This window comes from Pteronotus mesoamericanus, unplaced genomic scaffold (assembly GCF_021234165.1).
Source record: "Pteronotus mesoamericanus isolate MK-2021 breed Mesoamerican mustached bat unplaced genomic scaffold, CSHL_Meso_final contig_101, whole genome shotgun sequence".
Taxonomy (NCBI): Eukaryota; Metazoa; Chordata; class Mammalia; order Chiroptera; family Mormoopidae; genus Pteronotus; species Pteronotus mesoamericanus.
In genome coordinates, this window is record NW_026555001.1 from 15014739 (window position 1) to 15042714 (window position 27976).

Below are 27976 nucleotides of genomic sequence, written 5' to 3' on the forward strand. Positions count from 1 at the left end.
CGTGTGATCGCACGGTCTTGATAAGAGAAAAACCAAAAAAGTGGTCGGGATACTGTCAGAACAGGGACATGTTTAGAGGTTGCACACCGGGTTCTAAGGACTTCCTATGGCAGAGCCTGACTGCAAGAAGCGCTTCCGGCAGCCTCGGCCCACTAATCCACAGCCAGCCTTCCGGCCGCGATGTAATCCTCGCCTCAGGCCCTTCGGAGTGGATCCGTACCCCCAGCCCCGCTCCCGCGACGGCCGTGAATAGTGGCGCCTTCTCGCGTCGGTCCGGGCCCAGACCGCCTCGTCTCCTCGTTGCCTCGGGCGTCAGGCGACTCCAGGACCCTGTGATCTGTGCCTGCGCCTGCTGAAGAGCCCTCGAGGCCCCGGGCATTCCTTGGGCTTGGAGCCTGTTCTTCGTACTCCTTTCGGTGAAGTTAGGGAAGAGGGCAATTTTTTGATCCCTTCGTTCATTCATTAATTCGTTCATTCTTTTATTCTTTCCAGAACCAATTGTTGAGGCAGCATGTGTAGCAGTTAACAGTGCAGACTCTGGGGCCTGTCTCGATTTTTCCCCTTGGCCATTTGTGACAAGTGGGCAAGACAGTGGGTCTCAGCTTCCACATATGAAAAAGAGGATGATATCATTATCTACCTCATTGGGTAGTTGAGAAAGTGGAATTAAACAATTAAGGCAAAGTCTGGCATGTAGTAAGCACTCAGTAAATGCCAGATATTACTGTGAACCAGACACTGTACAAAGATCATGGTTTTGAGAGAGAGATGGGAGAATAAAATCAGTTGAGATAAGTATTAGTTTAAATCCAGGGATAAGTGCCTTGAGAATATGATGGAGGGAGATGTACTGGGAAGGTCACGGAGAGTGGCCTTAAGCTATAGGTAAGAATGAGTACAAGTCCACCAGGGATATGATGGGTGCTGGGGAAATTTCTGGCAGAAAAATTCTTTTAAAGAGTCAACTGTGGAAATGTGTGGCATTCTCAAGAAACTACTGGTATGATGTTGTTAGAACTGAGATGGTCATCTCCTCCAGGAAGCTCCTCTGGACTTCCACTGCACCATGTCTGTGCCTCCAGAACAGCGCTTTCCACACGGTTTCATATTGAAATTTTTTTTTATGGTTCTCTCCTTCACCTCAGGTCAGGAATCTTGCACTGGTCTTTGCCCCCTCCCCTAATGCCCGGCATTTGATAAATGTTTGTTGAATTTCAAGAGACATTATGAGCAATGAATCTGAAAAGGTGGGTTGAAGCCAGATTGTGAATTTTGTTGAGTGGTAGACCAAAGAATTCTGACTGGCTTTTTCCGATAGGCAATGGGAAGCCATTAACCTGAGTTTTTAAAAGAGTAAGCATAGCAGTGCTGGAGAGTAAATTAGACACGAGAAGAGATCGGAGGAAAGCAATACCAGTTAAAAGTCAGTAGAAGTCTCTCAGATTTTTCCTGTATGTATATCAGAAATTGAATGCATTAAGACCATTTAGATTACTGGTTAACACACTTTTCCAACCGGGACCAGTCTAAAGGTTCCCATACGCAACACACAGAATAAGAACCACCTCTTCCTATTTTAACTCTACTCTTTTTCCTCCTGCTGATCCAGGACATACGTGTCAGGATAAGAAATATTTCAGGTCTTAATTAAATGACTGGCTTTGCAGATTGTTCAGGATTGGGAATGATGATAGATCTCAGAGTGAGTTAGTAAAGTAAGAGGGAAAATAGAGTCCCAGACACTACTGCAGCTATTAGTCTCCTAACAACCCAAACTTCACTGTGTGGTTCAGTCCACTAGGAATTGTCATTGGGTATGATTTGATGACCATCATCTAAGACTTGTATTTCTCTCGATTTCTTCAGGGAGAACACCTTTGGTTCTACAGTGTGGCGGGCACTGATGTTTTTCTAAGTGGTCTTGAACGGCCTACTTTTTATGTAAATAACAGCTAGACTTCATATTTTTCACTTCAGAAACCTATAATCTACGGTTGGCAGAGATTTAAAACACTACTTTTAGGATATTCTCTACATTTGACTTGAAAACTCTTCTTGTTCCAAAATGTTGAGATACTGGGGAGAGATACCAATCTCATCAAGCCAGACCAACAGAAGTTCCTTCGATTTGCTGCCCCGGGAGTTCCGTCTGGTGGAAGTCCATGACCCGCCCCTGCACCAACCCTCAGCCAACAAGCCCAAGCCCCCCACCATGTTGGATGTCCCGTCAGAGCCATGCAGCCTCACCATCCATACCATCCAGCTTATCCAGCACAACCGACGCCTGCGCAACCTCATTGCTACAGCTCAGGCCCAGAATCAGCAGCAGACGGAAGGTGTAAAGACTGAAGAGAGTGAACCTCTTCCCTCGTGTCCTGGGTCACCTCCTCTTCCTGATGACCTCTTGCCTTTAGATTGTAAGAATCCCAATGCTCCATTCCAGATTCGGCACAGTGACCCAGAGAGTGACTTTTATCGGTAAGTCAAGTCTTTGCTGTATCTTACTTTTCTCAAAAAATTTTTTCCAACAACCTTCTTAAGCACATAATAACATTTCCATGAGGAAACTGAGAATAAGGGTCATGCACTTGGCCAAAGTTGCTCAGGTAATTAATGGGAAGTCTGAGACTTGAACCCTGATCTTCAAAACCCAAAGTCTGTATTTTTTTATTTTCTGATGCAATATTTATTGAGTTCCACTAGGTACCAAGCACTTTACTAGGAGCAGGATACTACACTGGTATGTAAAACAGGCCCTGGCCTCATAGTCCTCAGAATCTAGTCTGTCTCTCACTTAAAATGTGTATCATGGATTTAGCTCAGTGTCCTCAAGTTGAGATTCATAGACTTATTCTGGTATTATTAGGAACCCGCAAATTCTATACAAGAATTTTTTAATTGCATATTTTCATTTTGATAACATAGTTTAAGGAATAGCAGTATAAAAACATTCTTAATCCTTGCTACTCACAATCTGGTTGACCACTGGCAGCATCAACATCACCTGGGAGCTTGTTAGAAATGCAGTCTCAGGCCCCACCCAGACCCACAGGGTTAGAATCCCCACTGTGACAAATCTCCAGGAGATTCATGTGTGTATTTAAGTTGGAGAAGCCCTGCTCCAGATGCTTTGAATGACTGACATAACCTAGTGTTACTACTAGATTTCAGTTAAGTTTGCATTTGCTGCCAAATAACTACTTTTTTCTTTTCATTTTGAAATTTGTCAGACCTTCAGAAAAGTTTAAATAATAGTACAGTGAACTATTACCCTTAACATGGATTCACCAATAGTTAACATTCTGCCATATTTACTTACTCCCATATGTGTGTGTACACACAAATACGTATACACAAACATTTTTTTGGCAGAACGTTGCAGACATCACATTTCATGTCTAAATTTTTCACCTTATCCTAAGAATAAGGAAATTTTTCTACATAATCCCAATGTTATTATTACACCAAAGTAAATGAACACTAATTAAATTATATCATATAATAAGTCCATATTCAGGTTTCTCCATTTGTCCCCAAAATATCATTTGTAGATAAATTTTCCCCAATCCAGGACCTAACAAAGATTCATATATTGCATTTGGTTTATGCCATTTTAGTGTCTTTTAAGCCAGAATAGCATCCTCCTTTATATTATTATTTTTGTTTATTTATTTATTTGAGTTTATTGGGATGACATTAGTTAAGCTTCCTTCTTTTTAAAAAACATGATATTAATCTTAAGAGTTCAGGTCATTTCCCTTCTAGAATATCCCACTTACTGGATTTGCCAATATCTCAAGATTAGATTCAAGTTAAATATGGCAAAAATTCTGCATAAGTAATATTGTATATCACTTATTGCACTGGCCTATTGATGATAATAGTTAGTACTATTTTAATTGTCCCAAACTAATGAGAAAAGAACGAAATAGACTTAATATGTAAAAGTTGCAGTTGGGCCGATGAAGGCCAGATGTCACAGTGAAGTTGGAATCGTGAATAGGGCAGAAATAATTATGTTTGGCACATATTTTTATAGGTATGTCCAACTTAAAAATACTTGCTCTGTACAATCAGTACCATTTCAAGAGCAATTTAGTTGTAACAAAATAGTATTGTCCATCGTATTAAACTGATGCTGTTATTTAGAATTTTGTACTTCTGTGTTAAATTTCTAACTTTATTGTTAGGAAGAACTATAAACATCAAAGGTTCATACCTAGTTTGTTTTATACATATTTAAAAACTGTGTAACAAAAATAATTTACATCAGTCATGAGGGTGCCAAAAAATCATTTTCCTTTGAAAATAAATAGGTCCATGCCTTGACTGGTGTGGCTCAGTGGATTGAGCACCGGCCTGCGAACTGAAGATACACAGGTCCACATATTATTCAAGTAAAGCAATACTATTTAGCTCTCTGTTTTTTGGCACTTCTGAGGCCTAACACATTTGGCCCAGAAAGAACACCTAGGAAATGATGATGAAATAGTGAATGAAAAATTATTTCGCAATTGGTTTTCTTACATCCCAACTATTATGTGAATTGCAGTAGATGCTATGAGCAGATAAGAGTAGAGTGGGTGGGTCATTCCTCAGCACTAGTTGTACAGCAAGTGCTGGCCCATGCCAAGCATGGAGCAGGGAAGAGTAATTTTCTGTAGCCTATTTTAGTTTTATGTATTTTAACTGTTTACTTCCTTTGTCAAGAGGAAGCAGGAGATAGGAAATTTCAGGAAATAAGTACATTATTAGAAGCTGTTAGAAGTTATTTTTAGGAGATCAGACAGCTTTTTGAAATTTTTTGCTTGGAAAAATGAAGATTTCTGCAATAGTGATTAGATATACAATGATGTGTTATGAAGAACATGGGATCTGGAGTTAGAAGCTCCATGTGGCACTTATTAATAACACCTAAACAACCTTAGGCAAGTCAGCCCCCTGAACCTCAATTTCTTCACCTGCCAAATAGAAATAATAATATGGACCCTACCCATTTCACAGCACAGGAGAGGATTAAAAAGCTTTGGCCCTGGCTGGTGTGGTTCAGTGGATTGAGCGCCGGCCTGTGAACCAAAGCGTTGCTGGTTCGATTCCCAGTATAGGGCACATGCCTGAACTGCAGGCCAGGTCCCCAATAGGGGGTGCGGAAGATAACAACCACACATAGATGTTTCTCTCCCTCTCTTTCTCTCTCCCTTCCTTCTGTAAAAATAAATAAAATATATATTTTTAAAAAGCCTTTGTAAGCTGTGTATGTTCTAAATTGCTTTTGTAAAATTGAGCTGCTTTCCCAGTTTTACAAATGTTCTGTTGCAGTTACGTTACAGTCTCCTAATTGGGACTGTAAATTTTTGAAAGGCCATATGTTGCCCAGCACATGAGGAAACTGTTCTGGTTAAGTAAGTAGAGCACCACTGAGCATATCTGAGCTACACTGTTAAAATTAATCAGATCCTACAAGTGATCAAAATTGAGCAGTTTGTGTAAGAAGGATTCTTCCTTTTCACTAGGTACCCTTTTATACTCTCTCTTACAGGCATGTATTGCCTATTCAAACTTTAATATAATTGAAGGAGCTCAGAGATATGACTGTGGGTTGCTTACACCTGCTCTGACAGCAGCAAAGATGGACCTAGGTTATGTAACCTGCATAGAATTTTCCTGGAAAGCTGGGCCAGTGGTTTGATTCGCATTGTAAAACTTGTAGGGAGACAGGACAGGTCACACTTTAGCAAGAACACTAATAACACTACTACCATGTATTTGTTTTCAGTGGGAAAGGGGAGCCTGTGACCGAACTCAGCTGGCACTCCTGCCGGCAGCTCCTCTACCAGGCAGTGGCCACCATCCTGGCCCATGCAGGCTTTGAGTGTGCAAATGAAAGTGTCCTGGAGACCCTCACTGACGTAGCACACGAGTACTGCCTTAAGTTCACCAAGTTGCTGCGCTTTGCTGTGGATCGGGAGGCCCTGCTGGGGCAGACTCCTTTTCCTGATGTGATGGAGCAAGTGTTCCATGAAGTGGGCATTGGCAGTGTGCTCTCCCTCCAGAAGTTCTGGCAGCACCGCATCAAGGACTATCACAGTTACATGCTACAGGTGAGGCGACCCTGTGAAGGCAAACGTCAAAATGTGTAGCCCCGGGGTGTTCGGCAGGATCTTGCAACTGCTGTAGAATGCAGGGCACAGGATCTTGGAACAGAGTGAACATGCCTACTAGCTAAAGGTCACTAGCTGAGGTTCACTAGCTGAGATTCACTGGCTTCACCACTGACCTGGCCAAACAAATCTGCGAGATGATACTGTCCATGGGTGGGAAGGCGCCGGGGCGGGGGCACCATTTTGGATTGGAACCAGAAACATCTCATCTCTTCAACATGTGTGGCCTTAAGCAAGTCATTTGTTCACTGTTTCAGTTTCCTCAAATCTAAAATATCATAAGGGATTTTTAACACCCAACGAAAAAAGTCTTTGCTAAGTGATCCAGATTTCCTACACGATTCATTATCCACCTAGGGTACATATGCTGTTAGTTTTTATAGCAAAAAAGTGATCTTTTGTCCCATTCCTGATTTAGCTTTGTCTGTTTTTCACCTTTATGTAACTTTTAATTAATGACACACACAGACTCTCAGCAAACAAATTTTCTTTGCATGCCAACTCAACACCTTAAGCAAATTCCTTCCATTCTCAGTGAATGCTTTATTCATATTCATATTCTGTCAGCCTTTCCATGACTATCCAACTTGTTTCTAAGATTTCTTTGAAAAATTGTTCTCTGCTCACCAACAGATTAGTAAGCAACTTTCTGAAGAGTATGAGAGGATTGTCAATCCTGAGAAGGCCACAGAGGACACTAAACCTGTAAAGATCAAGGAGGAACCTGTGAGCGACATCACCTTCCCTGTCAGTGAGGAACTGGAGGCTGACCTTGCTCCTGGAGACCAGTCACTGCCCATGGGAGTCCTGGGGGCTCAGAGTGAGCGCTTCCCATCTAATCTGGAGGTCGAGGCTTCACCACAGGCTTCAAGTAAGAGAAATCAACTTACTTTGATTTGGGATATCCACCAATCTCAGTACTTCTTGCATTACGGCATCACACTCTGAAGACAGAATAACAAAAGTGGGAGTGGGCAGAAAAAGAAAAGTCTAAAAACAAATACAGCTTCACTGATCTAGAGACACCAACATTCTTCTCTTTGTAATTAGAGGACTAGTACAGCTTTATCAGCATTCTTTAAAATGATTCCTAGTTAGGATGTGAATGCAGTATGTGTTGATCTGTTGATTACAAGTTAATTCAGCTGTCCCAGCTAGGTAGGCAGCTGTCCCCTCTTTCCCTTAGTATCTGCATTAGTCCTTCCTGGTGCTTGTACTCAATTGATTAAGACAGCTTCCAGATGGACAGAGGAGTGTTAACTGCTCAAAGATATTTCAACAGTTGGACTTTCTTGCTAGAGTAACGCAACGAATTGGAGCTAAAAGCGATTGAAAAAGGGCTGCACAGAGACAGCTGGCCTTTTCTTCCAGACAGACTGCTACTACCTTACAAACCAGGATGACTTGATCCTTAAGTCAGTCTGATTGCACACTAGTCTAGACACTGATTCTTTACAAATATAAACTGCCATTTCATCAATGCACAAATGATGCAAATAGCAAATCTTCTAGCGTGGCCTAAACAGAATTAGACCATAGTTTTTAAACTTGTCACCATGGAAGAATAACCACAGGACAGTACTGCTGGAACACACAGAGAGGAGGGCCTTGTTGCAGAATTCGGGGCCATGTCTCTTTTTGGCAGTCTAGGAACTCCCAGCATTTTGGAACAATCATTAACTTTTCATTATGAGAGACAAGACTAGGGACCCAAACAAAAGGCAGAAAAACAAGACAGCCCCATTAGAAGGAGGAAGGACAGGCAAACAAGAGCCTGTAGTTGTACCTGCCCTTAGGCGATGAGACAGGGAATCTTTCCACATACATGCAGTTTTACTTTCCTGATTTAGAAAAAAGGGCATGGGTAAGGTTGGGTAAAGGAGGGTAGAAGAAATGGAAAGGAAGATATTCAGAGTCGGTCTAACTTTCTGAAGCAGAGAAATACAACCATATTCTCCAGACAAGTAGAGAGTCGGAACGTAAACTGAGCTCAAAATCCATCAGCCTGCACCAGATAGTATATTCGTTCCTTTGTTCCAGCCTGGGCTTACCAGTAGTTATTTGTTCTTCCATTTTTAGGTACAGAGGTAAATGCTTCCCCCCTTTGGAACCTGGCGCACGTGAAAATGGAGCCTCAAGAGAGCGAAGAAGGCAACGTCTCTGGGCACGGAGTGCTGGGCAGCGATGTCTTCGAGGAGCCCATGTCAGGCATGAGTGAAGCCGGGATCCCCCAGAGCCCTGAAGACTCAGACAGCAGCTACGGTTCCCACTCCACTGATAGCCTCATGGGGTCCTCGCCTGTTTTCAACCAGCGCTGCAAGAAGAGGATGAGGAAGATATAAAAAGAAGAGAGATTTTCTGTCTGAACCAGTAAACCCAACAGAAAACCTCATATATTCAAATATTTCATAGTGATTTGACTCTTAAACGCAGTGGATTTCCCTGATTTCAGTGGAACTGGACTTAACCAAACAAGTTGGCGTTTTACTTCTGCACCTGGTTTTTGTAGTTTTCCACAACCACCACACCACCATTCACAGATGTCGTGATACTGGGATGGTTATCAGACCAAAGCACTGTCTCTGACCGCTGTCCCTGCTATGTGACTAGTCACGTTGCTTAGCTTCTTCAGAACCATTTCTCCTGCACAGCTGAGAAGACTCACACCACTCTGACCTACGTCGCAGGGCTTTTGTGAATACTGAGATGTTATTAAACTTCAAAGCTGTGCTTTAACAGACTCACAAGTAAATGTACATTGGTATCAGATGTCAGTTTTTTCATTTAACTTGCTCCATTTTTGGTTCAGTCATTGGGAATCCAGTACCATTACCTAACAGGAAATAGCAAACTCTGCTTAACTTTTCCATCAGGAGTCTTTTTTTTAAACTTTTGTTGCCCATGGAGTCTCATAAAATCAGGTCTGTGGTAACAGACTTTTTGCTTAGTCAGACATTCCTCTCCTACCTCATCTGCCTATTTTCTTCGTGCTGCTTTAGATTTATTCCATCTATTCTCATCCTGTTTGTCTTTTCTTGGTTCCACTCAGATTTTTAAAATAGTCGTATCTCAGTACACACTGGCTTCAGAATTTGTCAAACCTTGTACTCGTCACATTTTGATGAGAAAAAAGTTTTGGCACTTGCTCTGGACTTTTCACACTTGCTAGAACCTCTATGAGTCACAACACGCCCCTGGCAAAAGGAAACGCTTCATGGTTGGTACTTGTCTTGTCGGTTTTGGCACTTGTCTCAAGTTCTGGAACGAATTAATGACGAGCGCTGACGTAACCCTTTATTTTCTCTGTACTTTTTCAGTTGTTTTTTTCATTCTCTCCTTTGTGAATGAAATAAACGAGACCTGTCCCAGGACAGGCTTGTGCTCATTTCATTTGTTGCATCTGCTTCGCCTTTAGAGGACAGCAGTCCACTCTTTTGCCAAAGGTCTACAACTGCACATTGTGCTTCTACTGGATGGGCCGCCTCTAAAACAGTAATAGGTACCTTTCTATTCTTCACCACATCCTAAACAACTTTACTGTTGTTACCCACCACAGTACTGCCTTGCTTGGCATCTGAGAGTCTCAATCGGTATTAAGTAAATAATGCAGCATTGGGATAAATTAGCAAATGTGTGCTTTATGCCTTGGTAATAGGTTCCACCATGTTAAATAATGATGAAGTTTGTTTTTTGGGTGCAGAATGCAAGTCCTGTGAAATTTAGAGCACTCCTTTAATAAAGACCAAAATCAAGGCACAGCTTAAATTAGTACATTCCTGAGTGCCTTAATGCAAAAGCAGCAGGGAAGGTTATCTAAACTGTTACCAGATCATTTATAAATTTGCTAATTGTACATTCTTAGCACATTATTTAAACACTTTCAGAACTTGAGATGAGTGCCAAAACCAACAAGTACCAACCATGAAGCATTTCCTTTTGCAGGGGCATGTTTCAGGTTTAGCTTAGTTTGCCTTTATGAAAGTGGACATCCATTTCCATAAAATAGCCATCTAATATTTGTTAGGAAATATTTTATTGAGTACCTATTATATGCAACACCCTTTGCAAGGGATACAAAGATGAGTAAGACTTTGTGCCTGCTCTTATGGAGCTGACAGCGTAGGCCATACATTTTTTATTTTTTAATGTATTTTTTCCATTACCATTTATCCTCCCATACCCTCTTCCACCTCCCCCATCCTCCTTCCCCCCACTATCCATACAAGTTACTCTTTAAAGAAAAAGCATTCAAAGGCACTAAGGGAAAAAACCAGGTATGTTCAGAGTTTTGCTATGTAAATGGTTTCCTCTTAAAGAAGAGGTTCAAATTTTTAGACCAGTGGTTCCCATTAGGTATAGAATGTTGGAATTAACTTTGGTAAAATAAAATACTTTTATTTTTAGAATGTTTCAATTGGAGAATAGGTACCAGGTGGTCAAAGTTGGGCACTCTTGACAAAGCAGGTCACAGGAGGACTGATAGCCAAGAGCCGAGGCTCACCAGGCCCGGAACTGTCACAGGCTCAGTTAGAGCGGTGGTTCCGCGTGCTGGGCCCACCCACCCCCACTTCTGGATTCAGGGCTTCAGTGTCCCGTTTCTACCGATTTCCCAGGCGATGCTTATGCTCCTGGTCCAGCAACCACACTTTCAGAACCAGTGGAATACAGACTGCGCAGGGATAAAATTCCTTAAGAGAAATGTACTACACTTTAAGATCCTGTGAAGAATGGAGGCAGGGTAAAACCCTTACCATGATCACTATATATGGAACATCCAACTGAACCAAATCCATGGCCCTTGAGTAAATCAAGGATACTCTGCATTAAGTTTAAAGTACAATATAACCAGGGCCTGACTCTACACCAGGTAGCTCGTGTGTGTATAGGGGAAACCAGTAAACATCACCTCACTGAGACAGGCTTGGACAGGTGGCTTTAAACCTCTGATGAACAGAAGTGATTATATGTTTCTTATTTGAAATTATGTCAGGTGGGCTTACAACAAAGTTAAAATTAAAACTATCCAAGTCACCAACAAAAACAGGATTCTTATTTATTAATTACATGTTCTGCCCACTTTCTTCAACAAACCTGGTGTCCTATAATGAGCTACCAAGCACGAGGCACATCTCATACCAACACTGACTGGCTGCCACTCTGTACAAGCTCATGCTTCCCCGCCCCATTCTACTGAAAGGAGGGGAATGCGTGGGTCAAGGGCCAGGTGCTAGGGAAACCGAGGCCACCGATCCAGCCTAAAAACGGACATCTGAAGTGAACAACAGGTTCTCTCTCTATTCCATCCGTCAGCAGCAGAAGTACTTGAGTTCAAATGAGAAAAGGTGAAGTTTTAGGCTTGAAGGAATACCAGCACCCAAGAACAAAATATCCTTCCTTGCAAACATCCAAGGAAAAGGCCAAGCAGAATTGGCATCTAACTGCCAGGTGCAAGTGTCTTCTAATCCTGGCTTCATCGAAGTCAGGAGATCTCCCTAATAAGAGAAACGCTGCTATTCTGAACAAAATTGTTCTTTATAGTAACCTCAATCAGAGGTAAGGATAGTTCCTGCACAGAGTTCCAAACTTTTCGACTTCTAGAAACTATTTGTTGTTTTTCTTCCAGTACTGTGCCATTGATTCTTGCATAAAATTCTGGAATGCTGGCTCTTCACGGCTTTCCTCTGTAACTGCAAGGAAAATAAGAAGGTCAAAAGGTCAATTATCTTACAACTTCCCATCAGACACATAGATCAGAGCTGCTGTCACCCATCCATCAGACACAGCACTCTCTTCCTAAGAAACTAAGTGTTCACTTTTCCCCGCGAGGAAAAATCTCTCAGAGCATGCTCTATTTACCAAGTTACCCAAAATGTACATTTCCTTTATCTGTGAGGAGAACACCTCCCTCATAAAGTAAAATGAGGTCCCACTCCTATGTATTTTTAACCAACAGAAATGAAAGCATATGCCCAAAGACTTATTCATGAAAGTTAATAGCAGCTTTATTTATAATAGCTAAAATCTGGAAACAACCCAAATGCCAATCAGGTGGTGAAGGCATAAAGAAATTGTGGTACATCCACATAATGGAATATTACTCAACAATTAAAATCCCTACTGATACATGCAACAACAATGGATGGATCACAAAAGCATTACACTGTGTGAAAACAGTCGAATGCAATTTAAATACTGTGATTCCAATTATATGACATTCTGGAAAAGCCAAAATTATAGCAACGGTTATCAATCAGTGATTGGCAGGAACTAGGTATGCGGGAAGAAACTGGAAAGAAACAGGCATGAGGGAACTTTTGGGGTAATGGAGCGCTCTGCAGCTTGATTATGATGGTGGCTACAAGTCTATATATACATGTGTTAAAATTCATCAACCTATGAACTTTTAAATGGTGGGTTTTACTCTGTAAATTATATTTCAATAAATCTGATTAAATGAGGCACTCTACATGTTGGCATAGAGCACACTGGAAAAAGGTTTGCTCTTGGTCATAGCTAGAACCTAAAAGGGTTGTTTCAAGACATAGATTCTGTCCACAGTCCGTAAAGCTATGCTAAATTGTCCCGTCTGTCCTCACGGTGTTACGGTCCTTCTGACTAGTTTAGCTCTGCTGAGGCCTCCTTATGTATTCCTAAAACAATTACAACAAACAAGACCCTAGCTTCCTCAAACGAAGTTAGGACCTAAAGATGGGAAGACAGGCAATAAAAGGCCTGTAATCAGCTCAGTGTTAGTCATTCAGCAGGAAAGCCACCCTTGGGACATGGAACCCTTTCCTGGTGCTGCGTCCTTCACCGTCTCCCCTCTCGCCTACTACTTCTCTCAACAGGAGGCTCCCGACCAAGCGATGTGAGGATAAGCGGCCAGTGTGCTTTCACGAACCCCCCGACCCCCGCCACCGCTCACCTCTATGGTCAATATCATCGGTGTCACTGTCTGCTTCCTCATCCTCTTCCTCCAAGGTTCCCCTCGTCAGAATCAGGTCCGAAGGGTCCCGCACAGTAGGCGAGCTGCCTGCAGAGAAAACACCAGCAGCATGTCATGAACACAGGCCTCCTCAATAAGGTGGTTCTGAATCAGGAAGGAACCGTGTTTTAAATTTGGTGGATGAAAGTGGTCATGACAAAGGCAGGACCCTACTTCTAAGTGCGACGGTTAATACCACTTAACATCTCTATAGTAGCTTAGCTCACAGAGTCCTTCCACTATCCCAATAACTCAAGATGTCTCATTTTAAACTGAGGAAAGTAATTTTCAAGTAGCTAGCCTTTGGTAGGAACATTGTTCGCTTTTAACAGCTCACAGCTTGGAAAAGACTATGGCTTTTCTTACGAAGGCTGAAGCCATTTGAGCAGATCCTAAGAGCTGGCGAGTCAAGGGTAAGTGTGGAGCACTGAGGAAGGTTCCTGGTGGAAACTAGGTTCAAAGAGGGTCTGGAGAGGACACAGCATGAAACGATCTAGCGTAGAGGAGCCAGGGTATTATTCACAAATAAGAGGGAGGGGAAAGGATACAGTAATAGAGGCAAATTCTCTACTCAGGGAGACTGAATAGGGCTGAGCTCCAATAATGAGGAAGAAGTCTCATCAGGTCATCCCTAGGCAGGGGATCAGCCTTTGGGGTTGGGGTCTATGAGAACCTACAACCTCGCAAGTAACCTGAAGCCACGGGAGAACACGACCACTTTCTCCTCAGGGACATAAGAGGTTAAGAGCAGTCAACTGGGGAAGGTGGTGGCAAAGAGCAGCGACATCAAGGGGCACAAACCTCAAGAAGCCTGTGGCCCTGAGAAAGGATGATGACAAGGTGATCTGACAGTCAATGCTTTATTATGTACCCAACTAAGAATTAAACAACTCTACTTGTGATTTTCCTCAAATAATTTACTGAAACTCCCCCAGCCTTTAACAGGCTATCTGAATACAGCAGACCCTTTGCAAAAGTAGAATTAACAGTTGCCACTCAGTGTATTCACGACTGATTCCAAAGACCACAGCACACAGAACTTGACGTGGCTGAGGTGTACAACAAGGGTGGCAGAGGCAAGTTCAGGTAACTGGTCAACACAGCCCACTTCCAGCATCTCCTCCTCCAAGCGGCTTTGCTGTTCTCTACTAGGTGTATAACAATAGCTTCCATGAATGAAATTTCAATCCTTTAAAGGCCAGTCCATCAATAAGTGTGGATGGGTGGGAGTATACACGTTTAACTGTGGGCACCGACCTAGAAATCCTTAGAGAACCAATAACAAAACTCAAATAATATAAAAACTCAGTGAAGTAGCGAACTAAAAATACTAATGTACAAAAAGCAAAAGTCTTCATATACACAAACATAACAAGTTAGAAGATAAAATGGTTCAGAAAAGCCCATTTTCAACACTAACAAAGAAAAAAAATCCTTGGAATAAATTTAACAAGAAATATGCAACTCTATATAAGGAAAACACCCCCCCTTTCTCTTTCCTCTCTTAAGTATAAATATCCTCCTGCTGAGTAGAAGTAATGTACCTCCTTTGAGTCCCTAACACTAAGAGACCTTCCAATACCTGTAGCAGTTCCTGTGTCCAAGGCTATGGAGCCCATATCTTTCCGAAGGCGATCCAGCTGTTCTTTCTGCTGCTGGCTCTGTGCGCTGGCCTGTATATACAGAGAAAAATATCATCAGATTCAAAAAGAAGCCCCTCTAACAGGCCAGACCTCTAACAGGAGACGACCAATTATACAAATGCCAGAGGCTACTGAAACTCTGGGGCAAGCAAGGGGCTGATACGGGGACAAAACACGGAGCAGCATGGGCCCAAGTTAGCAGTTCAGGCTGCAGGGCTCTGGAGACGGAATCAGGAGGTTTAGAAACTGGACACAAGATACATAAAAAGACCCCTCAAGCAGACGTAGGAGGAAGGCTCCGTGACAACAAGCTCAGCGTAGCAGATAGGAGCAGGACACCCCAGCAGGTGGAATAAGAGCTGGGAACCAACCCTCTGTTCCTAATAACATTCTACAGATAGCCTTCAAATAGACCTTGGAAAAGGGGCGGGACAGGGCACAACGAGGGCTTAGTACATATAACAGGAAAAATCTGATTTTTAAAACTTCAGATAAAGACAAGAAAAATAATTAAGGGGCCTTCTTGCATCCAGACAGCACTCACTAAATTTACAAATTTCAATTAATAAGTATCTAAAAGACACCCTAGTGGCCAAAACAAAAGTAGTAATAGCATGAGGTTTGAGGCTGTTTTTTCAGTGGACCTAAAATACCAAGGGCCTCCTCTCTTACCAGTGACTTCTTCAGACGTTCGTATTCAGGACGATACTCCCTGGAAGAGAAACACTTTCTAAATCCCCATGCTTAATGAGCTCTCCTGCACGCCCCACATCACCTCTATTTTCCTAGGACTCTGGCAACAAAAAAAATCTTACTTCACTAATGTCAGGCATAACAAGCGTTGCTGGAATCCTGCCCCTACGGAACTAAAAGCCAAGGCGCCTGTCCTCACCTTGAAACTAGAGAGAAGGAAAACATCTGACTGCTGAGCTGGAAAGACTAACTCTAGAGACCTGGAGAGATGAGCTTACCACTCATTTGGACAAAACATTGGAGATACTTAAGTAAGAGAAGCTTTTTTCAAGTCTGCTGGTTTCAGGAAGCCCAGTATAGAATTGTGGTTTATCAGGGCAACAATGAAGATGCAAAATAGTCTAACCTGAGGTTCTGATCTCTCTCTCTCTCTCTCTCTCTCTCACACACACACACACACACACACACACATAAAACCCTTATCTGATGAATCAAAATTAATATAATGTGCCCAAAAAGCACAATATGGTTGTTAGGATCATGCCGAGTATGAAGCCAAAAGAGCATGCTGGGAAACAGCCATTTAACAGGCTACAGGCCTATGGAAAGCATCCATGTGCGCTGACTCCACTTTCCCTTAGGTAAATGGAATTCCAATACTGATCACGACGACAGTTATGACAACCATTTATTATCAAATGTGTTTACTATGTGCCACCAATTGTGCTGGGTACTCCAGATGTTTTCTCAAATAATCCTCACAATGACCTTAGCAATAAATGCGATAATCTCTGCTCCAGAAATGAGGAAAACTTACTAGGGTGACTCACTTATTAAGTGGAGAAAGCAGAAATACAACTCATACCTGTCTGACTCCAAAGTCTATGCTCTTAATTGGGGGCGGGGCCGGGGTGTCAGCCAATGTGGCAAACAGGCCCAATCAAGCCCACTGACTATTTTTGTAAATAAAGTTTTACTGGAACACAGACATGCTCATTCATTTACAAACTGTCTACGGATGCTTTTGTGTTACAATGACAGCACTGAGCAGCTGCAACAGAGATCATATGGCCCACAAAGCCTAAAATAATTATTATCTGGCTTTTTACAAAAAATCTGGTAACTCCTACTCTTAATCATTCAATATAATGAAGACTTTACACTAATTTGTTTGAAAGTTAATGGAGACTTGTTACCCCTAAGTGTACACAGCCAGTACATATATTCATTTCAAGCATAATGCGTACACTATGAAAACCAAAACGCTTTGGCTGGCAAAACTGCTATCGTTACCAGAATTGCAGGTTACTAAGAACATCTTCAATAGAATTTTCCTTTGCTCTCACCTTTCATATTCTTCCGCAGCGCTGGCGACTTGCACAAAGAGTTCATCCAAGCCTGTACCCAGAACAGCAGACACACCTACCACCTGACAAAAGCAACATTAATGCCACTGGGAAAACAAATGTGTATTTTGCAACAGTGTACATTATTGTGTTCAAATCTCATAAAATCTTCATAAAAGAAGTTATTTCAAGAAGTCTCTGGCAACAAACAAGTACAAGGTCTGTCTAAAAGGTAGCCAGCCATGTTCAATAAAAAATAGAGACATTTACTGAAGAAGATACAAGATACAAGAAATGTTGCACATAGAACAATGACACCTCAGTCCCCTTCAAAGCAGCAGTTGGGACCTCACAGAGTTCTCCCAATCACCATCAACTGCTGTGTTGTATTTTCATGAACCTCACAACGGTCTGAAATCTCTTCCCTTTCAAAGGTGATTTTAGTTTTGGGAAAAGCCAGAACTTGCAGGTCACCAAATCTGGCCTGTAGGGGGGCTGAGTCACCTAAGTGATTTGAAGTTTTGCCAAAAAAGTGTATGAGGTGTGATGCATAAGCAGGTGCACTGTTGTAATGAAACTGCCAATCACCAGCTGCCCATAGCTGCGGCCTTCTGAATCATCTGAATAGTCTCCACAGAGGAATCTTCAAGCTTAACACAAAATTTGATGCAGATTTGTTGCTCTACTCACTCAGCCATTTTGCATGCAATGGCCACACAGTACACACACTCACTCAACAGCATCTACCACCCCCACTGACTAGTACAATGAAGTTGCCATTATTCATGCATGCACATTCCAGTCCACTCTCCTTGGCTGCCAGGTTACATCGATGTTGTGCAAACTGTTCTTGCTATATTAACAATGGCTGTACTTTTTCTGGACAGACCTCATAAAGCTAACCCTGGGTGGCCAAAATGTCCATTTGGTTTTTTACATAAGATGACTCTATTAGCGCTTAGATGTCTTTAACTTCATTCGAAACAATTTTGTTAGATTGCATTGTGACTATCTGTCATGTATCAGCGTGCATTTAAAGAAAAACATCAAAATTGGTGAATTTTGTGTAGCCATTTTAATGCTGAAGATGGAAGATAATATGCAACATTTTTGGCATATTATGCTTTATTATGTCAAGAAAGGTACAAACACAACTGAAATGCAAAAAAAGATTTGTGCAGTAGAGAGGGTGTTGTAACTGATCGAACATGTCAAAAGTAGACTGTGAAGTTTCGTGCTGGAGGTTTCTTGTTGGACAAAGCTCCATGGTTGGGTAGACCAGTTGAAGTGATAGCAATCAAATCGAGGCATTAACTGAGAACAATCAACATTCTACCACATGGGAGATAACCGACATACTAAAAATTTCCAAATCAATAAAGTTATTGGTAAAAATGAAAAATGTGTTTTTCATTTTACAGAAGAAACCATATGGACTTTTTGGCCAACCAAATGCAAAACAAAGCAGCATGCCTACTGAAAAGTCATGGAAATAAGTCTATGGAGAAGAGAGAACTGAACAACAAAGATAATGACAGCCAAATAAGTAGCAGGGCTCTTTATCTAGTCTCTATCAAATCAAACCACCGTCTATTCTCTAAGAAAATCAGTACCCCAGTGCCGTGGCTTGGGCCATTAACATGATCTCTGCCACCCATACCCACTCTTGCTCACACAAATCTCACCCTCCTTCAGAGCACACCTCCAGGGTTAGAGCCTCCAAAGTTTCTCATCTCAAAAGCGATCTGCCCTCTCACCTCCATCATCCCAACTTCCAATCTTTCTTAAGATACCACAATACATCGTTGTTCCAATTCTGTGCGCAGCCTTCTCTTCTAACTAAACCATAAACTGAAAGTAGGGCCTCTAATTTATCTTTTACACCTCCAGTTTTTAATAAGTAAATGCTTTAAAATTTACTTTCCAAAAGGTAATGAACTTCCCTCCTAAGATGGGTTCAAAGCCAGCTGTATGCGTTAAGAGGTTATCAGTACGAGTGGAAGAGAACGTTTACCCTGAGTGAGCTGTAAAATTCATCTAACACCAAGCTCATCGAACGAGTCAGGTTACTGACGTATGTAGTCTCTTGATTCAAGGCCTCTTGGAAAGCTTCAAAATCTTGCATCCATTCCACTGCAAAGCTGTGATCAATGATGTCAGTCTGTTCCAGAGAGAAGCCAACTATGAGCAACCAAAGTTGAGTTTAGACAGCAAACAATGCCCCCCACCCAATATTTTTAATTAAGTGGTGACAGCAAAAAGCAATTATTCATATTTTCTTTCTCTGCTTCCCCCAATTCCTTTCCTACTGTAACATGCCAACAACCAAGACTCTTGTATAGTGTAAATAATGAAATAAAGATATGTGTTCTCCTGGATGAAGCAGGCCCTTTATCCACTGCCACATGACCATGACCACAGGAGATGCCAGCACATTCTGGGCTCTGAAGTCAAGCAAGCAGTCTGCTGTATCCTAGCTATCGCCCAAGAGGGAAGTTTGCGGGTTTCTTTTATGTGTGTTTTAGTTTGCCACTTCTAGTAGACTTCCAGTCCCATCTCTCCTCCCACCCCCCGCAGTCTTGATTCTGAGGGATAATCTACACCCTGTGGTTGAGCGGCTGCTCTACCTAGGCTAAAATAACTGGATGAGAGTCATCACAAATATTCAATCTGGTTGCATTTTCTTCCTAGAAGTGCCTATGACGGTTTCAGTTTGGCTTAATCTCCTCTCCAGCATCTGAAATAATCCTTCCCACCTATTCAAATCTCCCAATAACACAAAGTTCTGATGAAAAAGAAATATAGTACTGAATCACAACAGTAAGGATCTACTTACTTTATTCATAACCACAATGAAAGGAAGCTTGGTTTTGTACAAGATGCTGAAAATCAAACATCAAGGCATTATTAGTAAAAACACTTCAGCTCTTGTTTACCCAGCCTGTTGGAACTGAGTAAAAAGAAGGGGAATGAGTTCAGACATAAGGTACCCATTCTTGCGAGGCACAGATTCTCCTCTCCCAAGAGGAAAACCACAACCACCATCAAACAAGCACCCCACACACATTCTCATTCTCTCTCTCTCTCTCTCTCTCTCTCTGAGTAATAATGCTTTGCTACTGATCCTGTTTCCTGTGTGTGTGTCGTTTTTTGTTTGGTTGTTTATTTTTCCAAATAATTGTCTTTTCATAATTAGTATAAAAATGGACTAGGATTTCTTGCATCTAATAAGACATTCCCAATCATATTAGAAGGGACAAATGTTGGTGATGGCTGTTGTGTACTCCCAAAATCAAACTCTCTCAGCTATAACAATGGCACGCCTCGCTCCCAGGCCTAATGCACTGACATATCCTAGTGAAGCGTGTTCTTCCTCTCCTAATGACACCGTACTCGGGGCAAACCAGTGTATTTTAGAATTATGGGTAACTCTCTTATTCATGATTTCTCCTCGTGTTTTAATTTCACTCTTCCTATCATAACACAGAAAGAAAGCTCTATTCTATTTAGACTTGGGTTTCACCAAACTGGGAGTAACTACGAGAGGATTCATATTCATACGCAACCTCTGTGTACAGCAAGGGAGGAAGATGAGAAGCTGCTGACAGAGAATGCCAACAGCACACGTGCCTCTCTTCTCTTCTGACCCTGCTCCAACTCACGACCACTAAACTGAGTGGCAAATCTGACTGTGCACAAACCTAGGGGTAAGCACTCAGGACTTAAAAGAAGAGGAGGCCTCATACCTTGATGTAATTATCATGCCCATCGATAATCAATTACCTGCAGGCATAGAGCATATTGGACATGAAGGTCACTGGGTTGGTACTTCTCGATGTGTCCATTACATAAATGACAATCGTTGGAAAGGAGGATGCCTAAAGCCACAAAATAATCAAAGCCTTAGCCAGAGGGCTCATGACCTGTCCCCAAACTTTTCCTACCTTCTTTAGCAAGGGAGAATCACTTGAGGCAGGGTTGCGAGAGCTTCTCTAACTCCCTCCCACATAAGGTCCCAGGCAATGAAAAGATGTTTGCCCAGCCTAGCTCTCAGTAACAAGTCCTACGGTACTCACCAGGGCCTCAGTGATGATTGTCCCAGAAGCGGACCAGGTGAACACTTCAATCTGCCCAGGTGTGTCAATCAAGACATATCTGTCACAAGAAAGACCATTAAAGAAGTATTATATTTGGCCAATGCTGAAAATATTCCACCCCACAAAACACCAATCATCTGGTTATACAAGATCTGAACAAATAACCTCTTCACGTTGCCAGGTCTACTTTCCTCCCATTGCCTTTAAAATGCATACCACATCCCCCCAGGCTCTGCTCAATGTCTAACATTCAGGCTAATGCGTAAGAACAGCAGTCCATAAATTGCTACAAATGATCACAGGGGACACCGCAATAGTTATAGAAACATACCATATTAAAAATGAGATCTAAGCATTAGCTCTGGCCAGTTAGCTCAGTTGATTAGAGCATCATCTCGATACACCAAGGTTGTGAGTTTGATCCCCCATCAGAGCACACACAAGAATCAACCAATGAATGCAAAAATAAGTGGAACAACGTATCAATCTCTCCCTCGTCTTTTCTAAAATCAATAAAAAAAAAAAATTAAAAATAAAAATAAATTTACAATCTAAAAAAAAAAAAAAGACGTTCTTTAAAAAATGAGATAAGCAAAACCAGAAAGTAAATCTCTTGGGAAACCATCTGGTTGCTTAGGGGTGAGGCTGGGAAAGGTGGAAGAGAGGGAGGAACAGAGGGGCAGGGGACTGACAGCTAAAACATACAGGGTTTCTTCTTAAGGTGGTGAAAATGATCTAAAATTGATTATGGTGGTGGCTGCACTATAAGAAATGTCACTGAGTTGTACACTTTTAAGTGGGTGAGTTGCATGATATGTGAGTTATATCTCAATAAAGCTGTTTTTAAAAATGAGCAAAAAATTTGAATGGACATTTCTCCAAATATATACCAATGGCCAATGGGTACATGCAATGATGCTCAACATCATTAATCACTGAGGGAATACAAATCAAAACAACAATACAATTCCACCTCACACCCACAAAGCAGGCTATAATCAGAAACAAAGGTGTATCAAGCACTGACATGGATAAAGAGAAATTGGAACCCTCATGCACTGCTGGTGAGAACGTAAAATGGTGCGGCCACCAGGAGCTGGCGAAAGGAAGAACAGAACGACTGCCAATGTGTATGGGGTTTCTTTTGGAATAGTAAAAATGTTCTGAAATTAAACAGTAGGGATCAATACACAATTTTATGAGTATACTAAAAACCACTAAATTGTATGAATTAAAGAAGTGTCCTCTGTGGTATCTGAATTTATATCTCAAGAAAGATATTTTTTAAAACTACCTCCAGTGTGATCCTATTTTTGTAAAATACCTTATCCATTTATCCTTCTGTGTACATACACATAGAAACATGTGGAATGATAGTCACTGACAGTAATAATAATGACAGTTATTTCTAGTGGGAATCTAGTGGGTGATCATTTCACCTTTTGAATACTACGTATTGTTTGAATTCTTTATAATGAGCATATATTCTCTTTTACAAAAATAATGAGTTATCTTTTTTAAAAAAGTGAACTTATTGCCTTGACTGACGTGCCTGAGTGAGTTGGGTATCCTCTTGCAAAGTGAAATGTCAGAGTGAAAATCCCTGGTCAGGACACAAGCCTGGGTTGCACATTCAGTCTCCAGTCCAGGTGCGTATGAGAGCAACTGATCTACGTTTCTCTCCCTCTCTTTCCCCTCCCTCCCCCTCTCTCTAAAAATAAATAAAATCTTTATTTTTTTTAAGCAAATCTTTTAAAAACCTATTAAGAGTTAACCATGGGTAATAATTTTATTTCATATTTTGATACTTTTAAAACTAAAAAACAATTATATTCTCTCTGATTTATGTAAATTATATTTATTTAAATAAGAGTTAGAAAGGTGTTTCAGAGACCTTAATGCCAGCAAGTATGGTTTCCCAAGAGAAAGCAGATAGACAACTGAACTTGGACAAAGTTTCAAAGTATCTCCTAAGAGGCCATGGGCACACACCAAAGTGACTGGGGGTGGAATACTATTTAAAAAAAAAAGATTTAATTTTTAGAGAGGGGGGAAGGGAGAATGAGAGGGAAACATCAATGTGTGATTGCCTCTCACATGCCCCCTACTGGGGATCTGGCCCACAACCCAGGGATCTGAGTGGGACTCGAACCAGCGACCCTTTGGTTCACAGACAGGCACTCAAACCACTGAGCCACACCAGGCAGGGTGGAGTGGAACACTATTAAAGTTCGTTCTAGAATGATTTTCTTGCCTACCCTTTTTCACTTATAACAGGTTCATCTCAATCTATACCTTTTCAAAACTTGATGCTATCCCAAAATCTTCCAAAAGAGCCTAGAAATGCGTTAACTACAGTGTACTAAACTGAAATCACTTACTTAGACATGTTCTGGGCTTTCTCAATAAATTTCATTACCTGAAAGAAAAAGATGCCAATTACAACAGGATCCAATTTCAGCATAAAACCACAGGGCCCTTTCCAGGTGGCCTGCCTCCAAGGTACCATCAACTATTGCTTCTCTGTGTTCTCAGTCTTAGGACACCAACTAATAACTCACTGGACCAAAGAAACAGAGCCACATCAGCGGCACTGCAACAACCTGGAGCGCAGTGCAAGGGTCAGAGAAGCCGAAGACATGATCTGTCACTGTCAACTCACTTCTCCTGATACTTCAGCAAAATGTTAATATAGCCTGCCTCACAGAATGACATCGGGGTAAAAACAAACACACAAACAACAACAACAAAAACAAACAAATAACAAAGCACTCTTAAAACACTCTTACAGAAGAAGATGACAGAGAAAACCTGTCAAAATGATGACAACTATCTGCCACAAGGTAAAAGCCCCATTATTTTCCCTTCCATGCCTGCTGGTCCACCTCACCCTTCATCCCCTTACTCCATCCTCAGAGTAACACTCCAACCCAAAAAGGGGCCCATGTCTCCTGGATTTGTTTTTTTTTGTTGTCAGAAATATGAAACATGAAGTGTTATGAACCTGATCATCCTCTCATAGCCTACTTCTGTCTACCAAAAAGCCTACTTATTTTCTGTATTTATACCCAGGTTTATTGCTCTTCTTTCCCAATGTTATCAAGCTGAGACATTAATAATCACAGGTTTTTACACACGTTATATAAGTGAAAACCAACAGACATACCTGATCAAATCTGGTAGCAAAGAGATTGAGGGAGGTCACTATGCCACCATTGGGCCCAAGTCCATATCTGGACACCAAGTTGAGGATTTAAATTGCTTACAGATGAATTCAGATGATAAAGTTCACACGTAGGATATCATTCACACAAACAACACTGTAGCATTAGTGGTCCACTATTGGGTATTGGCAAGCTAATCCTTGACTATGTATCATACAGCCTTAACTTCACAGGGAATGTTCACATCGAGGTCATCTTCATTTTTTATTGTTTTAGGGATGGCCAGGAAAAATGAAGAAACTAAAGGGACCAAAACATAATAGATGCATCAGACAGTGACAGCCTTTGGCATTAGCTGTGAAGACTACACAGCTCTTGTGCTCTGAACCTCATTAATCAGGCAACCTGCTGATTATAATTGGTCTTCCTACCTAGACTTACCTACAGGGAAAGTATATATTTCACACCACAATGTATGAAGAGTAGATCCTATCCAATCTACTCATTTCTGGGTTTCCCAATCAGAAGAGGTGGTGACCAATGGATGTAGCCTCCAAGGCAACACTATTTTCTGGGACCCAGGCACGCTACCAGCTGGACTCTCATTATCTATGCTCTCTAATTACAACAGTCTGTAGTCTGGAAAGACGGTAAGAAAACTGAAATCCTAAATTCAAAGAATATTTCCAGTCACCCGTAACACCTCTTCCCACACTCATCTTTCATCTTCGTAGTAAAATGACTTAAAAGCTATCAAATGCTTTTGCTAGTATATTTCACAAGGAAATGCAAAAATATTCTTTCAAAGCCACCAAGTGAACACCAAATAGGATGTGAAAAAGGATACTGTTTCATGACTTCTTTATACTTCACGGTGTCACGAATATCTGGGGGAAGGAGGGAAGAATTAATTAGAATTTAACACATAAGAAACAATATAACTTGAGGCTCTCCACCAATAATTCCTAAGCCAATAGGTTTCTCAAGTCATCTCTGCTTCCTCAGAGAGAGAAAAAAAATTAGCTTCTCTCTTGGCATGAGTTACTTTTCAAATTTGTTTTCTAAAATTTTAATACCACTTAACTGTGGTAGAAAAATAAGACTGTGAAGAAAACAGAAAGGCAAAAGGTGCTTTGTACTTTTCCTACCACAAAAACACTGAAACTAGCCTTTTAGGATTCTCTTGTCAGCATTCTCTTCTACTAATTTCTCCAGCTTTACATTGGTCTCTGTCCTTACAAAGGATAACTGTCAAGTAACCCATGAAGGATGTTAGGGTAGGAGCTCTCAAATTATGATAGAGATGGTCTGAGCTAAGAAGGAAAGTTTTATGCAACTTAAATACCTTGTCAGTTACCATATGCATAGAAAAAGGGAGCTAAATAAAGAAAAAAAGATTTAGTTCTTACTAACTGAATGTACGCAGAAAAGATTTTTAGAAAGGACTTAATATGTTCAGTAATATCTAACTAACCCTATTGACCAGTCTGTAAACCCACCCCATCAACTATTAGAATTCCATCATTCAAGTGAGAAGATAGGTGATTTTTTTCCCCCAAACTCTTCCCAAAATGATCTCTGCTTAATGCAAGGCCTTCCTTTATTAGTTTATTTGCGTTGCAAGCATCTTAATAGGATTAAGAAAAGATGAGAGGTTTAGCACACAGTGACAGTCTAGATTAGGAAACCTAGATTCTACCAAGAATTATGACACTGGATCACATCCATTCCTATCTTTTATAGTCTCAGATTCCTTTTATGATAACTGGGAACCTCTCCCCAAAACAATGCACATATGCATACATATGCACATTTTTCCAAGTAACTTTAGGAGTGGAAGCAAGGTTCCTATAAATCATTAAGTGAACTACCATACAAGAACCCTTATACTCCAACTAAACTTTGAGAAAAGAAACTAAATAAAAAGTTATCTATATCAGAGTCTGTTGAAGGGTTTATGACCTAGAGTGAGAAGACTGGCTTTCTGTCACTTCACTTTCCCAAATAACAATAGCCTGACAACCTAGGGTCAGAAAGGAGAAATAAAACTGAGTGGTAAAGAAAAGGAAAGAGAAAGAATAAACAAAAAGAACATATGAATAAGGCAGAAGCCTGTTTAGGGATTCTAGCAAATCCAAGAGAAATGAAAGTAGACAGTTTAGAAAGAATGACAGCATTGAAAACTGGCAGGCTGGAGGTTTTCCATCCTAAGGCACTTTACACAAAATGATACAGTTTACTCACCGATATTGGCAGGAAAAGGAACTTCATGCACAGCTGGGTCCAGATTGATCACATAAGGTGGAGAGCCTTTGCTATGTAGGTGTCCTGTGACCCTCTGCAGAGATATGGGGCACAGGATGGAGTGAGACAAAGAGGGCATGACAAGGGGACAAAGGACATTTCTCTCTATCTGAAATATTCACCTCCAACATTCAACTCTCAGTTGAAAGGCAACCTTTCTTTATTACCCACCAAACAGAGCCTCCCCTACTCTCCATGTCTTACTTGCTTTGTGTGGGGTTTTTTCTATCACCTCAAATAAAACAGTAGTTCAGAAAGCAGGAAACATGTCAATCTAATTTTCACTGTATTCCCAGTGCCCGCTGGAGTCAAACTGATGACAGCTACCAGGCAGCAAGACTTCAAATGCTCCAGAGAATGACATGTTTGAAGTTTCTTTTATGCATTTGGAATTTAAGAGATAAAGTAAGGAAGATTATGTAAAGTGGGAAAAAGAAAGGTGGGGACTGGATTACAGGATAGTTAATAGGATTATGTGTTCTCTTAAAAAAAAGAAGCGTTTCAAATGTGTGTTAACCTAGATGCATAAAAACAACAAACAGGGCTTGCTTAGAGAAAATATAAACCTCCTACTGAAGAAGTTATATGCCTGGGCGTGACTACCCACCAAGACCTGCCCAATTAAAAATTTGTGATCCATACGATTTTACTCACACGTGGACTCTAATGAACAAAATAAACAAAATAGAAACATATTCAGAGAAGAGACTAACAGATGTCAGAGGAGAGGAGGGTTGTGGCGCTGGGTAAAAAAGGTGAAGGGATTAAGCAAAAAACCAAAAACAAACAAACAAAAAAACCCCTGAGACACAAACAGTAGGGTGATTACCAGATGGAAAGGGTGCGGATAAAGGTGGAAGAGGGTAAAGGGGGATAAATGGTGATGGAGACTTGCCTTCGGGTGGTGAACAGGCTATGCAATATACAGACGGCGTATTATAGAACTGCACATTTGAAACCTATATAACTTTAATAACCAATGTCACCCCAATAAATTCAATTAAAAAAATGTATGACCCCATCACCCTGTGAGGTTACTTTCAGTTAGACTCATTACAGCACCCCTTTTTTGTCCATACTTTAGGTGTACAAGAAACACGTAATTCTTTAGCAATCTACATTAAAGCCTGTGTTGTAGCACCAGTTACTAGTATGCCTCTGCCTTCAAAAAGTCGGCAATTCTATCGGTAGGACAATTCCAGCACAAGGTGGTAAGCGATAGCAAATATGCACTCAGGGTGCGCAAAAGGGAGGCCTAATCACCCCATGCTAGAGTCCAAGAAGGTTTAGCCGAGTAAGGGGCCGGAGTTGCTAGCAGGTCCCCTAAAGCCACGCGCCGGCCACCTCCAACTCCTCAGAAAGATCTCCCTCCGCTTCTCCCTGGCCTTCCACAACCTCTCCCGCACATCTACTACGCCCGCGCCACGTACATCACCTGTACAAAGGTGGTTTTCCCAGATCCTGCCATTCCCAACACCAAGAGACACACTGGAGACCGAAGACCTCCAGAAGCCTGGGGCGCAGATACATCTGCGGGCGCCGCCATCTTCCCCCTGGTTCCGCCCACTCTACCATAGAGAGGT

At 41.4% G+C, this 27976-nt stretch overlaps 2 protein-coding genes across 8 annotated transcripts; one reads left to right on the top strand and one right to left on the bottom strand.

Annotated features, from left to right (window-relative positions):
• Positions 1-114: 114 nt before the first annotated feature.
• On the top strand, positions 115-9233 carry SUPT7L (SPT7 like, STAGA complex subunit gamma). Of its 6 annotated transcripts, none has more exons than XM_054568531.1 (5): positions 115-421; positions 1867-2478; positions 5777-6101; positions 6795-7032; positions 8241-9233. In XM_054568531.1, the coding sequence occupies exons 2-5, from the start codon at positions 2066-2068 to the stop codon at positions 8501-8503; spliced, it is 1239 nt and encodes a 412-aa protein (XP_054424506.1). In that variant the 5' UTR covers positions 115-421; positions 1867-2065; the 3' UTR covers positions 8504-9233. The 6 variants fall into 6 exon arrangements, with proteins under 6 accessions (XP_054424506.1, XP_054424497.1, XP_054424487.1 ...); XM_054568522.1 differs by having other exon boundaries at positions 115-416; positions 1146-2478; XM_054568512.1 differs by having other exon boundaries at positions 115-416.
• A 1091-nt stretch (positions 9234-10324) lies between these two features.
• Positions 10325-27968, bottom strand: GPN1 (GPN-loop GTPase 1). 2 transcript variants are annotated; one of them, XM_054568573.1, is made up of 14 exons: positions 27829-27968; positions 26334-26427; positions 24937-24976; positions 24092-24158; positions 23307-23344; positions 20905-20983; positions 20612-20706; positions 19665-19710; positions 18843-18989; positions 16829-16911; positions 15462-15501; positions 14729-14819; positions 13087-13194; positions 10325-11848 (listed from the first exon to the last, which is right to left on the bottom strand). In XM_054568573.1, exons 1-14 carry the CDS (start codon positions 27937-27939, stop codon positions 11763-11765), a joined length of 1125 nt encoding a protein of 374 aa, XP_054424548.1. In that variant the 5' UTR covers positions 27940-27968; the 3' UTR covers positions 10325-11762. The 2 variants fall into 2 exon arrangements, with proteins under 2 accessions (XP_054424548.1, XP_054424553.1); XM_054568578.1 differs by having other exon boundaries at positions 18903-18989; positions 27829-27957.
• Positions 27969-27976: the final 8 nt, after the last annotated feature.

What these genes read in the sequence shown, in the direction of transcription:
- SUPT7L (XM_054568531.1), top strand. Translation starts at nt 2,066, where the DNA reads ATGTTGAGATACTGGGGAGAGATACCAATCTCATCAAGCCAGACCAAC. An exon ending in CCAGAGAGTGACTTTTATCG is followed by an intron (nt 2,479 to 5,776) that starts GTAAGTCAAGTC and finishes ATTTGTTTTCAG; the next exon opens with TGGGAAAGGGGAGCCTGTGA. An exon ending in ATCACAGTTACATGCTACAG is followed by an intron (nt 6,102 to 6,794) that starts GTGAGGCGACCC and finishes GCTCACCAACAG; the next exon opens with ATTAGTAAGCAACTTTCTGA.
- GPN1 (XM_054568573.1), bottom strand. Translation starts at nt 27,939, where the DNA reads ATGGCGGCGCCCGCAGATGTATCTGCGCCCCAGGCTTCTGGAGGTCTT. An exon ending in AAAGCCCAGAACATGTCTAA is followed by an intron (nt 20,984 to 23,306) that starts GTAAGTGATTTC and finishes TTCTTGTGACAG; the next exon opens with ATATGTCTTGATTGACACAC. An exon ending in TCATTGTGGTTATGAATAAA is followed by an intron (nt 18,990 to 19,664) that starts GTAAGTAGATCC and finishes TCTCTGGAACAG; the next exon opens with ACTGACATCATTGATCACAG.